At 43.5% G+C, this 14,255-nt stretch overlaps 1 protein-coding gene across 1 annotated transcript in view; it reads right to left on the bottom strand.

Annotated features, from left to right (window-relative positions):
• Nucleotides 1–310: 310 nt before the first annotated feature.
• Nucleotides 311–14,255, bottom strand: part of LOC135400422 (stomatin-like) — a 31,431-nt gene continuing 17,486 nt past the window's right edge. The window contains exons 4-9 of the mRNA XM_064632259.1: nt 13,851–13,933; nt 13,525–13,728; nt 13,047–13,145; nt 12,156–12,299; nt 9,751–9,940; nt 311–1,743 (exon numbers count right to left, since the gene is read on the bottom strand). Coding sequence (XP_064488329.1) covers nt 1,706–1,743; nt 9,751–9,940; nt 12,156–12,299; nt 13,047–13,145; nt 13,525–13,728; nt 13,851–13,933 — 758 coding nt within the window. The 3' untranslated portion in view covers nt 311–1,705. The remainder of the gene's footprint in view (nt 1,744–9,750; nt 9,941–12,155; nt 12,300–13,046; nt 13,146–13,524; nt 13,729–13,850; nt 13,934–14,255) is intronic.

Below are 14,255 nucleotides of genomic sequence, written 5' to 3'. Positions count from 1 at the left end.
TCCATCATCACGTGACTTATCTGGTTGTACTACCCTGTTGTTCGTTCTGAGTGCATGTACAATCACTTGAAATCCGAAAGTCTAGATATATTCGCAGACTTTTCTTCTTTTACTTCCTGTGTTACAAATATTTTCGTGTAGTTTGATGTTAATATTTCTCTGACTCCATATGTTTTGCATTGTTTGTTACTTATGCTGATAGTGCACCACTGCTTAGGCTTTCGCTGTTGGTGGAAAATAAATAAATAAATAATCCTTGTTTGTTATGCATTGGATATCCTTATTCCAACGCAAGCACGAAGCAAGAAAATTACTGAGGCAGATTTACTTTGTGAGCCCAAATATATTCGTAGAATTCGAGGAGTACGTATAGGCCGTACGAGAGAAACTATTAATAACACACTTATTTGAAACACAGCGTAGCGATACACTAATTGTTACGACTTGTCACTATGACAGGCGACATGACTGATCGAATATACATGTTGGAGTTGCAATATGATTTTTAGTTTCAGTATCTTCCCTAGCCAGCTGCAAAGCATTCGTGTCGTGACAAAGCAAGTCGTGTCATTCATGAGTTTAAACCGCCTGACAACAGTATTCGCCTTTTCCGTATATCTTCGTTAGGAATGAAAGTAACACGAGGTCGCGATGATGCACTGGTTTACTTTAAAGAGTGCTGCTAATCTACTTGCGACAGTCCCATAAAAGTGCAAAACACAGATTTCACAGAAAAATCACAGACGCAGGCAGAAGAACCACACCTAACAGAGACCAGCCTAACTATATAAGCAGCCGCCTGTACGGCTACCATGTTTATTCCCTGTCAAGATGTTGACCCTTTGAGGGCCCAACAATAGAAAACCTAAGGTGGCTGACAATTAGTACGTCACTAAGAAATTGCACATGACTCACTAGAATTCCGGAGCACGACCTACACTCCAAAACAGAACTTCACCCCACAGCAAGCACTGCGCCAACCATTGCCACGAATGCTAGGGTAATCGCTTCTGATTCGAGGAGAGAGGAAGGCGTAAACGTTTTTGTATCAATTACCATACATCCAAATTGACACAAAAAGGCGTACGCCTCCCTCTCTTTTTGAATCAGAAGCGATAACCCTTTCATGGTTGGCGCAGAGCATGCTCTGTGGTCAAGTTTTTAGAGTGTACTGTGACACAGCACAGTGGCAAAGGATGAGTGGGGAGATGAGGAAGAGGGGCCATATAATTCCAGAACGCTATTACGATGGCTTCCGCTTACTACATTAGAGTAGCCCAACAAAGGCACAAGAAATTTGTCGCAGAGCATTGGTATTATGTGTCAGGCTCTACTTCAAGGTAATTGATTACTCGATACTCGGTAATTGATTACTCAAAATTGTGGTCGGATTACTCGAAAAATTACTCGTTCTAAAATATAACTGATTACTCCTAAAGTTACTTGTTCAAAAATGTAACTGATTACTCGAAAAATTACTTGTTCCAAACTGTAACTGATTACTCCAAAAATTCCAAAAAAAGTAATTGATTACAAGTAAACCAATTACTTGTAACGCGCTACGTACAACTCTGGCTACTATGTGAAAGTACATGAGGTCATGATATGTCTGTGATCCAAGTGAAGGTAGCCAGTTCACTTGGTACTAGCACAAACTAGCGGCAGCACTTCATGTAGCATCTTCCGAGGCCTTCATGTGCTGTGACTAGACGTCTTCTCTGTGCAATAGGGTCTTACTTTGACCTGAAAATAAAATGTGTAAGCAGTTTGTTAACAATATGAAATATGTAGAATACGTATATCACTATAACTAATTTGATCAAAATTGTGGTCTCAGCTGAACTTCCTACTTTTGTAACACAACAACAACAGCACTCAAATGATGATATCATCCGGTGTTTCCCCGCTTAGGCTGCGGGACAGCTCCTGAAGCTGATATGATTTGATGCGTTTGCATTACACGCCTGCGAAAGTATCAAGGCAACGGCCTCCAGTTCGTCCAGTAGCGATCGAAGAGCACAAGGCTGATGACCGAAATTGCGCCAAGGTCCAATAATCTTGCATGTACCGTACCAGGGGTGGGCAGTAATACTATTTTTGTATTATAATAATAATAATATTGGATGAAAATGCGTATTATAACACTAATATCTTTGAAACAGTGTATTATAATATGTAATACTAATAATAATGTATTACAATACATTGGTAATACTGGAAATACATATTCCTTTAGAACTTGCCTGCAGAATACACCAACGCACATGCAACGTTTATTTCGGTGCGTTCCTGTGCTATTACAGAATAAGCGTCTACACGCAATTTGACTTTAACTGCATTTTCCCCAAAAACGAGCCTTCAAGTGCTCGTCTGTTCGGCCTGAGCACCTGGTGTGCAAAGGAAAGTCGTTCCACAAAAGTAGATGAACACAAGCTGCTATTTACGATTTAACAGATTTGACTGCGTACCACCACAATAAATTGACTCTTTAGGATCGTGCGGCTCTCTATCGTGGGAAAAATGAGGCCTCCCGCCTCCTTTTTAAGTGCTTCAACCTACAGGTTCTATTTGTTAACAAAAACCATGGTCTTCTTCAGATCTAAAAATGGCCTCAACCTATGCTTTGTGACCTCTTAGTCACCTGGTATAATTGTTACAAAGCCAGTGGGAATATTTGGAACAGTATCAATGTGTAATGACATGAATCTGTTTTGAAGGCCGAGGTTGCCTTTCATATCAATGCATGCCAGAGCCAAGTCATACAGGACCAATGGTCAGTGTTAAGGCCAAGCAGTCTCACTGTCTTATGAGTAATACCCTAATACCAGAGCAATACACATTTTTGCGTATTATAATACTAATACATGTACTTTTTCAATCTTGTATTATAGTGCGCAATACTAACACAAAAGGCTGTTCTTGGGCACGGTAGTAAATATATTATTATTATTATTATTATTATTACGATACATGCCCACTCCTGTACCGAATGGTCTTCTCTTCTCTCGATAGTTTCTAGTTGATGCAAAAGTGTGTGTCGTTTCTTCGTGAAGTGACGGGGAAGTCTGCTTTGGCACCTTGAAGGACAGTGAGCAATCAACCGCATGGAGGAATGATCACGGTGTCATGTCATGACGCGGCCATAGTTGATTGAAATCATGGCTGAAAGATAGGAACGGCTATTATCTTTTGAGAGTATGCTGAAAACGAGTTTTGAGACACGGTGAGCCGCTGGAGCCTTCGAATCCGCTTCTTCGTTGCCTCGTGTACCAATGTGGCTAGGGATCCACTGCAGAGCAAACCAGTGTCCCTTCTCTTCTAGTGTACTTTGCACCTTTAGAGTTTTCACAAGCACGGGAGCCAAAGATCATCAGACATCATGCTCCCTATACACACAAGTGCCACAGGATGCTTTCTCATTGCGCTCCACAATTTCTGGGAGAACTGACTGGCTGGTTCCCGATATATCTTGGACAGCCCAACCCCACCCACTAATTAGTCTGTTCCACTCATTTGTTACTCGCTCGTAGACATGTAGCACAGCTCTAGACCTGGACCTGTCCAAACAGCTCATTGGCATACCCCACTCATTGGTCCTCATTTCTAGATCCCTAGGACAGCTCATAGGTTAGACATGCCCCAACCGCTTGTTACATTCACCGGTTATTCGATGCTAGACTTCAAGGAGAGCTCATAGGCCAGACGGCTGTGAGCGCTTTAGATTGGGCGAGTTCGTACACGTCAGGAAACATGGTGAGGCGTCGGAAAAAGGAGACAGTGGACGCACGAAGAGAACGCAGACGACAGCCAGTGCATATTACTCGCATAACGTGTATAAGTTATGCCTTTTTTCATAGCCCGGTAGTGCATGCTATTTTTTACAAAGATGCAGTGCTCCTGAAATCGCAAACACAGCGTCATATGACACCTAAAATTAATTTACATATATACATATACACTGTAAATGTGACGAGGGGAAATATAGTGACGTGATGGCTTGGGTGTGATATAGATAAGGTCATGTAGGCATTGCACATTTTTAAATGCGATAGCATTCCTTTAACATGCTTTTGAAGCATCAGTTTAGCAGCGTCACGTCCCGCTGGTTGGAAACAGAGAGGGCCCCCTCACTCTCGCCATGCGCACAATCGTCCTCCTTTGCTAATGTATCGCGCCGCCTCGGCTGAGAAGATACGTTTCGACGGATTTCCTGACTAGTGGCCCTTCGCCTTTGTCACGCAGGTAATTCCACACAATGGAGGACTGTTAGTTCATATCATCGCGTGTTTGCGTCATTCCTGTGCAAATATTTGCAAAAACAAGCAAAGGACACGGCATTATGCGTATGATTCGACCCTCTAGAACACTCTCTAAGCCACTTCACATCGCTCCTGACTCCTCACATATTTCACAATCACGTTCGCAAACTTTGGAGAGAGTTGTAGGGATTGGGAGAAGCAGTTTGCGGACAACATCGTCTACCTCGACAAAAACTTGTAGTGTAACGATAACGCGCTTGCCCGCGTGCGTTCGGGATTTAATTGGTCTCGTGCTGTAGCGATGCTAAACCGCCAGCTCTTGTATGTTTGTGTCCTTGTCTTCTCTTCTTATAAATTTACTTATACATTTTCTTGATAAGGCCTAGAAACGCGTAAGTCACGGCTGGAAATGCTAGGTCGAGCTCTATTCGCTGAGTCACCGGTCCCGGCCGGGCGTCATAAAAACAGGAAGGCCCGTGCCGGGTCGACCATTTCTCGATGTGCCCAGGCCGAGTCGAGCCCGGAAAAGTCGACCCGTGCAGAAGCTCTAATGCGGACGCGATGGACGAAAATGAGCAACGTAAGCGTCGTGCGACAAAGCGTGCCGCCATTACATCCGGCCAACTGTTCAGAAATGCGCACCAGAGAGTACAGTACCTTTATAGGAGCAATGAGGCGACATTTAAAGTGGCTCGAAATCCTTCCTCGTCTGTCAAGCTGTGCACCAGAAGTCACCATGCAAAAATTTTTCGCTCTGCGGTGTGTTATAGCTGTGCAATGGAGAGTACAAAAAAAAAAAAAAGAAAAACACTCGGAGAAACGAGCCGCGTACGGCCGACACGATTCCCGCGTGACGTATTGGAGGCTTCCTGTCTTGTTTCGTTTTCTTTTTTTTCTTTTTTTTTGCAGTTCACGCGCAGCTTATACATGCTTGAGCTGTCCCACTGTACGTCACGGTCACGTGAGTGACTGAGTACGTGAGTAGCATACGTCACGACGTCCTCTCGTTCTGCGATGCGCTCTTTTCACGAGGAGAATTTTTCAAAGCTGGTGCGGAACAGAGCCCTCGCGCTCGCTCTGTAGGTCGCGTACGCTCATCGTTCTTTCGCAGTTTCTGTCGCTGGAGTTTGTTTACATACGTCGGGAGTCGAGCGAACAAAGGAGGCATTTTAGAATCTAAGAAGGCTAAGCAGGAATTAGTTGCTAAGAAGAGTGACCTAGCATTTGTTTTCGAATGCGGATTAGTAGTCCGCAAGGCAATACCATGTTTGAGTTTCTCATCCAATAGTCCTGTAGTATTTACATGTGAGTGTTGCAAGGGAACAACGGCTCCATTGGAAGTGTATAGTGTCTCTAGGAATTATATACTTTTTGTCGGAACTTTGAGACACAAGCAATTATAAAAATGCACAAGTTAACGTTCACATGGGCATTTGCAAGACCTCAAGAGAACACTTCTTTTTTTGGTGTGGTGACGACAAAACGTGCTGATAGACGTTAGCTCTGACCCTGATGATTGCAGAACCCTGTTACTGTGTGTCAAAGCTATACGTGAACAATACATATTTTGAAAACCCTTGACACACACGCGTATATCTGACACCTTGTCTTGACTTAACACCATACATGTGCAACTATTTAACATGCCATATGCTGTGCGGTGAACATCTGAGCGCCGCAAGAGATGCTCTGGCAAAGTGAAGTATTCGTTTTCTGCGCTGCCCTTGGTATTCACGTACAACTTGGTGTGATATTTTTATCCTTGCGAGTCGTTCGTTGATACGTGTGCGGCACCAGACAGAAGCTTTCTCTCCCAGAGACCATCCATAATGGATGCTTGTCTACGCCGCATTAGTCCTGTGACATTGTTCACTTTGCCTGAGGTCTGAAAATGCATACATGTCAACACGACAAAGAAATGGCGGTTCCACATTCTGTATTACTAAGATTAATATTAAGATAAAATCGTGGTGACAGAGTTGATCAGGAAACTCGTGCGATGGTTCGACACGTGGGACTTCCGTTCCGTTCTTCTTGATTAGGAAACGATTAAAAGAAAGCGTGGGGCATTTCCAAAAGGCTGAGAAGAAATTAGTAGTGCAACATTCCTCGTTTCGATCTCGATACATTTTTTTGTTGCCGGCATTCTGTCCACAAGCAAGAGATATACAGGGTGTTTCAGTTAAATCCCCGGGCTAAATAATTCGCGAACAGGTGCACCAATCGAATAACTTTCTTTTTTACAAGTATCTGTCCAATACCGCCTACAAGATGCGCACCGCGTGAATGAGCGGGAGGCGCTCATTATTTAAATAAAAATGCAAATGAGTTTCGTAAAAAAGCGTAACTTCTAAAGCAGGGCGCTGTCGGTATTAAAATGGGTACTACCCCTTTTGGGACCTTCAGTGGACACCTTTCAGAGAAAAATCTGCCACCGAAGCGGGTCATTTGTTGCAGTAATTAATTGGTTTCGGTTTACGTATTTTTGTCGCGGCTGGTCGCGGCGAAACGCAAAAGGACGTAATTCATTGGTTTAAGGACGTAATTCATTGATGGACAAGGGAGTGAAAGAGCGTCTTTTTGCGGTATAACTCGTGGGGCTCTAAATACGTGCGTAAATAGAAATTCCGAAATGTGTGCCCATCATAAGTTATAGTAGTCGATATAAGTTAAAAATGTCAGTTAAAGTGGCACATCACATTGTATTGCAGGATGAGGTAACCGCTATTGATAATTGGTGCAAACAATGGGGGATGGAGGTTAGTATACAGAAAACGGTATTATTACGTATTACGAGGAAGAAAATACCTAGGACGTTTTCCTATCTTCTTGGGAAGTGCACCATAGATCAGGTTAACCAATATAAGTATCTCGGGGTTAACCCTTACTAGCCAACTAACCTGGTCGAGTCATATTAAGAACATATGTGCCTCAGCGTTAAAGAAGTTATGGTCTATTAAAAGGAAATTCAAAGATGCTCCGCTAAGTACAAGGATGTTGGCATCTAAAGCGTGTGTAAGATCAAAGCGCGAGTATGCATCAGTTGTATGGGTATGTGAACAAAGTTACTTTACGACTTGAATGTGTGCAGAGAGAAAATATGTTAGATTTCTTTATAGGAAATATGGAAGACAAGATTTCCCTTCCCTGTTAATGCGTCAAAACAGTATTCCTACCTTAGAGGAACGTCGGAAAATATCTCATTTAGTATTTTTGTCCAACTGCCTTTCAGGGAAAGCTAGGCTAGTGAAGCCAAGTTCTTTAAGGCCGTTAATGACCAGGAGGACGCGACATAGTAACCAGGAACATTTGCTGGTGCCCATATTTGCGAGGACCAACGCGCATAAGAACAGCTTCTTTCCCAGAACAGTGGCTGAATTGAACGTACTGCCATTAGGTGTGATGCTGTCAGGTGACTTTGCTGGTGAGCTTGAGCATATGTGGTGTGAATTTAGGACGGTGTTCTCTAGCGGTCATTGTTGGTTACTCTAACAACTGTTGCTGTCGTGTTGATATGATATGTTTTATTTCTGTTGCATTTCTATATTACGCTCCACTCCTGCTTGGGCCAAGAAGGCTCGCAGTATGTATAAATAAATAATAACATCGAGTACCCTCAACATACCACCATGCGCCAGAAACTGCGGGAAGATCCCAAAATGAAAATAGAGGAAGCAGAGGGACCTCGGCCATCACCAGCGCTCCCGACTGAACGCTCCCGGAAACGGAGGGAACTCGCCAGATTGAGGCAAGCGCAAGAGCCTCAGTCGTACACGACTGTGTACGTGACTAAGCGGATTGTCGTGGCCTAGAACAGAGCTTGCCCAATCGCATGTGCCCCCATTGGAGGTAGGCGAGCCCTCCAGCCCATCAGTGGCCACCATGGATAGCCAGGTTGGGCTCAATTGCCCGAGCGCGAAGCTACAATCGGAACATTTTACGCTCAGCGGCTCATGCCTCGATTTCACATTCTCCCATAGTATGCATACCGTGTCCTACTTCTTGCACCAGCGTTCCATTTCCAATCTGCTGACAGTGCGAGACGTCGCCGACAAGACACTAGCGCCAGCCACACTAGCCACCGCCCCCTGCCACTAACCACAACCCGAGCCAGCACGCACCCCTACGCCGCTCGAGTCGCCGATCCGTAGAGTGACTCGTGCAAGGGTACGGAACAAAAAACCCAACTAGATTAGTGCCTAGCTTGTAAGCCTAAACCGTTTAAGTATTTGTAGCCTGTATATATGTCTAGTCATGTAAGATTTGCACAATAAATGTACATATCCTGTGTATGTTATTTGGTTTCTTTCATTTCCCCACTTATCTGTATCACTCTAAGAAAAACAGGAGTAAAACGGGGAGTAATTGCAGCTTCTACTCCCCTAGTCTGCAATTACTCTCCATTTTAGTCCCCTAACCCGACATTTAGTCCCGACATTTACTCCCCAGGACTGCAAATTGTCACTAAACTTCGCGAATGGTCTCCTGAATGCAACAGTTTGCGTAAGTATGTGCCCTTGGTCAATTTGAACGACATAAGGCTGTATAACTCAGACAACGTAGCAATTTTCGAGCCACACCGAGTAAGAAACAGTTAGCGCATCTTTCTTCCCAAATTGTGCCCTATGTATGGCGCAAGATTTTATATCACTCGATATATCATGGTTGACGGTTTGCTTCAAAGTATTTTCATGCATGCACACGAATTTTGCACCTGGGACTCTTACAACAGCGCTTGAAATGCAGTCTCCACTCTGTGACATTCATTTACTCCCGTGCATTTACTCCCGAAAGGGACTATTTTTTGTGGCAAGTGTTTGTGGCAGTTTCTTAGAGTGTACCCCTCAAGCACGCATCCTAATGAGCCACGCATAAGACGTTTCACGGAAATCAATTCGGTGGCGTCTCTGATACCACCCACCCATACTGTTAATCAAACTCTAAGCCGTGACCAGTAACCATTTGAACCTAGAGACCCTCTTGCCCATTGTATCACTTCTTTGCTGAATAATAACAACAACGATGATAGCATGTCACGTGTTAGTTCCAAAGCACAGGGCTCCCAGTACGACCCAACCCGAGATTGAACAAGGGATACTCAAAATGCACGGAACAAAGGGCTTCACTCAAGTGGTGACACAGCTAAATATTCCATCGACAGTCGCCGTTGGACACGCAATAAACCCTTATTATTGTCTTTCAAAACGGACGCTTATCTGGCTATCTTCGCTGCGCTACCGTTCGGCCCCACGATCGCAACAGCGGCAAGAGAAATTCTCACACCTGTAGCGTGCACCCGTTATAGGAATTTTCTTGTACGTCACATGCAGAACGGTTTCCTCTAATGCCTTTCTCCTAGAAAGGTTTCAGAATCCTGGAACGTTTTTCTGTCCTGTATCGACTTGTCTTGTCTACATTTGTTCGGTGCATCAAACTTTCCACCAAGAAAAGCCTGTATGGCAGCAAGAAAATACATTTCATTACTACCCACCGGCCCCAATGCTGAAGCCCTTGATGAATTCCAAGGGCAGAGGAAAAACAATCGTCGAGTTTTTCTCTGCTGCGATTGATGTCAGTGTTTGGAGGTAGCGAAGCTGTAAAGCTGGACCGGACATGGATATCACATCAGCAGCTTCTTTGAGTGGACGGGCTGCACGCTGCTCTCCTTCAGCTGCAATCACCTGCAAGACACGAGAGATTGAAAAAGGGATACTCAAAATGCACGGAACAAAGGGCTTCACTCAAGCTACATCCCTGCGAAGTCCTTTCCATTCGAGAAAATACACATAACAGCAACAGACCATGAACATAAGCGACTCAAATCTTCAAGCGCATAAATCCTCTTTGGAGACACTTAAGCTTCGTGTTTGTCATAAGCGTACAGACGTTCACGTGTGTTCAAGAAGTTTGTATTATTATTAATCAGTGTTTGTCACTGTGAATCGTCTTTCCCAACAAGCCGCTGTAGTTCTACTACAAGTTCACTTCTATGTGCCTGACTGCTACAAAAGTTGTCCTTGAATGTGCTACCTTCGTGTGTATCGAGCACATTTGGTACCGCCTAAGATACTTTAAGTTATGCTTCAGACACACTAAGCCATTACCTACTAACAGCATGCTAGAACACTATTAGAAAACATTGATGTAACAGATGTCTAGACCATGATGATGGTGATAAAGAAACGAAAAATGGGGACGTAAGTCACGACAAAATCGAGCTGGCTACCCCAGTACACCTACCCGCAGTTGGTTATAAAAAGAAATGCACACACAAAAGTGAAAAAAATGATAAAACAATAAACAGGGAAAGGAAGCAGCAAGTAGCAGGGTACGCCAGAGTTCAACCGATGGGAAACACTTGTCGTGTGTCGAGAAGTTACAGAAGTTAAAAAATATCTAGTAGCTGGGTTTTATTCAAGGAGACGTTGGAACGCTTTCAATGCACCCGCTTAATGATGGGATTGTCAAGGACCCATAATTTTCACTATGTTAAAGTGTCCAGCTGAGCCAATCTGGCTTACAGGACCCTGCGGCTCGCGGCTTACATGGAGCACACGAGGTAAAGATGGCTATCTTCCCTCTGCCATGACTGTACTACGTTTGAGGTTGCTCGAGGAACGTCAGGGCAGAGCATAACACTCTTGGCTAGTATGGTCTTGCTCTGTCGTGAAAGGGAAATCGTGAAGCACCGGTATGTGGTACCCTAGCATCTGGCCTATGAGGCAGCGGTGGACACTCAGTATATTGCTTTCGTGGAGGTAACATACCGACAATCGCGGTACGCTCAGTCGACTCTGCTCTTGCCTTGGGACAACGCACCTCCGCAGCCTACTATAAAACTCAGATCCAAGTTAACCCCAAGAAATCTGTGGTGCGGTACTCGGCGTATCTGATGCCTACCAATCTGAAGTTGAAATTTCCATAGCTGGCGCCGCGTAAAAGGCAACATCACAGTTTTGTTTTCTGGTGACACGCACATGCCTCTCTGAAGTAGGTAGATCGAATTAGCGATTGCTTTTCTGCATCTGTTGCAATGTTTACTCATCTGGGATTGATCAGGTCTGAGAGAAAGACGTGTATTTGTTTTTTGTTTTCCTCTCATATCGATGGTCAAATCCAATCAAGTTTCACTGCTGTCCATACCTGGCCTCGTCATGTAAAATACGCTGTTTTTATCGACGCAGGACTGTGCTTACTAACAATCATGTTTCTAGGCCCCTATAAAGCCGATGTTGCCAGCGCATTTATGTGATTCAAATTCGAATAATAGTTAAATTTAACGAATTGAAATAGTCCTAGACTATCACTGACTAGACTGTCACGTCCACATCTTATAGTGCGTTCACATGTCTAGATCAATATCAGCTATACCTGCAATAAAAATACGCAAATTACTGTCTTCGTTCTCATGATCAGAGATTGAGATCATTCACCAATCTTGAATTCAGTGCATTCTGGAATACGCTAGAAGAAGGTCCTTTCTAAACGATTTTAATTTTCAGCAAGCTTTGACATTCTGTCACAGAGGAGGGCTGGGCAGAAATCGATATAGAAACTGGAAATGGTAGCCTAATGAGCTGTATTTCTCAGAAATCAGAGAGAGGAACAAACGCAGAGCTGCGATATGACATGGATGACAAGAAATGGTTGAAAGTGTACGTGGTTGTAAGTTTAAGTGTAAAAAAGAAGAAAACTGATGAAACGCCCATACATTTCTAGCCCCAAAGAGTTGGTAGACTTTAACATTTCACAAAATTTATAACATTTGAAGTTACACTTGCTTCAGTATAATTAGCTACGTGTGCATTTACAACGACAGCTCAACGACTAATGACTCGTAGCTCATACTAGGTAATATCCTAAGTACTAGTAATGAGACAATAACAGCTTGCATACCTTCGCTCTTGCTTCTCTGGAAGCTTCAGCCTCTGCTGCCATAACTCTCTGCATCTGCACTGGGAGCCTTACATCCTTTCTATTGGAAATATTGGTGCTATAAGTCCGTGCATGAAACAGTACGAGCTTACGTGTGACCTTGCACTATGTCGCCTGACAACCATATTATGAATAATAAAGTCACCTGGTTTCAAATATGAAAAGAATGACATATCATTTTGCATCTATATCTCTGTTTTAATGTGGGATACCAATATGATGAGAGTTTAGTCCGTGGTAAAGGTTAACTAAGCACACGAGTAGGAGATGTAACCGAAATCATTTCCAACTCCCTCTACAGTGCTTATGCACTCAACAATGAACATCCAACATTCAAGAGCTGAAATTAAGGCATTCGCAAAATGCAATGCCCGTATAAAAATAGCATGCCAGCGAGAACCACAGAGTCCTCTGGTGCAGGCATGTGCTTTTAAGTTCTACGTAGTACCTTTCATCATACATTTCAAATTCGAGTCTACCGAAAATTTGGAACGATTTGGTACATTTGGACAGTGGGTACAATGGTTCACTGCTGTTAAGCTCTTCAGCTGCGGGTCAACTACATCACGAAAGCTGTGCGCATTTACGTTACGTGACGATAATAAAAGTATTGCAGTACCTGTACGTGCAACTCGAGGTGCCTGATTCATTTAGGGCCATTTAGGGTAGACCTGATAGCCAGACAGTGTTGCGTCAGAACAGCAACACTGTATCAATGACGCTCAAAAGGATACATGACCGATCACCACTGAGATTATAATGATGGTGACGTGAAATGAAAGTATCGCAAAATATTCCACAGTTTCATTTCCCGGCCAAAAATTTTGAACTATTCTGTTTACCGCTTTATAGTATGTTTCTGCTATACATAAGGTACAATAAGGCAGTAACTTGCATTTCGACTCTCTCCACTTTCACTCCCCAGGCACTTGTGGCATCATCCAAGTTGGTCTACGATCAAATAATACACATCTGTACATATGCATTGGCTCTGAAAAGAACAGTTATGCAAATGATTGCTGTCTGTTGCTAATTATTTAAAGTTCTTAAAACGTAACAAATAGCCAACACTGAACCTGCCCAAGGCTCTGTTAGGCAAAAGAGCACACAAGGCAGTAATGCTGCAAGTCGCGCAAACTTGCTGCTGGCTTTATCTCATGTTGCATTTGAAACGGGATGTACACCAATGCATCCCTAGACTCTATGCAGATCTGCTTTGATTGAGTCTGAACCAACTAAACCACAGCAAGCAATGTACAATTGAGAGAGGGACAACTTGCAGCATAGTCCGAAAGCTGGACTCATACAGTTGAGTAAAAGTTATACCCACTTGCATAGTGTGACCAATGGCCTCTCGCTCGGATAGTATCTCTGACAAGTTTCTAGTGCCAAGAGCATTTCTGAGGCTCGTAGCAGCCAAGAGGTGAGTAGAACGGCTATAGTTCTCCACGTTTGTCACTGCAATTGTTGCATTCTGGATACGATAGAACACCACAGCGTCGACTGTTACTGTCACGGAATCCTTGGTTAAGATCTAAAACGACATACCATCATCAGCTGACATTGTGCACCACCTGTCCTCACCTAGTCATCAATCTAGGAAGGATGACTTATTGCAGCACTAAGAAACATGTCATTAAATAGCGCTAAGCATACCTCTTGCTCTGGAACATCGTGTGACATTGTCCGTAGGTCAACCTTCATGTAGGTGTCGATACACGGAATTATGAAGAACAAGCCTAGGATCACAATGAAATGCATAAAAATAAAGATTTCTAACTGCCTAAGAGAATTCATTCCTCAAGTCCATAGATTCACCATTTCCTCTTCTTTTTTTTTCTCGTTAAACTTATTCACCATTAGTGTCTATATAGTTGAATAAAAGGGCGTACAAAACTTAGAACAACAGAGAACGAGCTCAGATTGGGGTTTGTTGCACACCACGAGCGAGAAGATTCCTCTCTTCCCGCGGTTGTTAACTCGCACACACACTCATCGGCACTATAGGTGCATCACAAAACACAGGGATAAGTTTGCGGAATGTTTTTCTGAGTGTGTGTA

The sequence above is a fragment of the Ornithodoros turicata genome, chromosome 7 (genome assembly GCF_037126465.1).
Source record: "Ornithodoros turicata isolate Travis chromosome 7, ASM3712646v1, whole genome shotgun sequence".
Taxonomy (NCBI): domain Eukaryota; kingdom Metazoa; phylum Arthropoda; class Arachnida; order Ixodida; family Argasidae; genus Ornithodoros; species Ornithodoros turicata.
The sequence above is the reverse complement of the archived record's forward strand: the minus strand, read 5'-3'. Positions and strand labels throughout refer to the sequence as shown.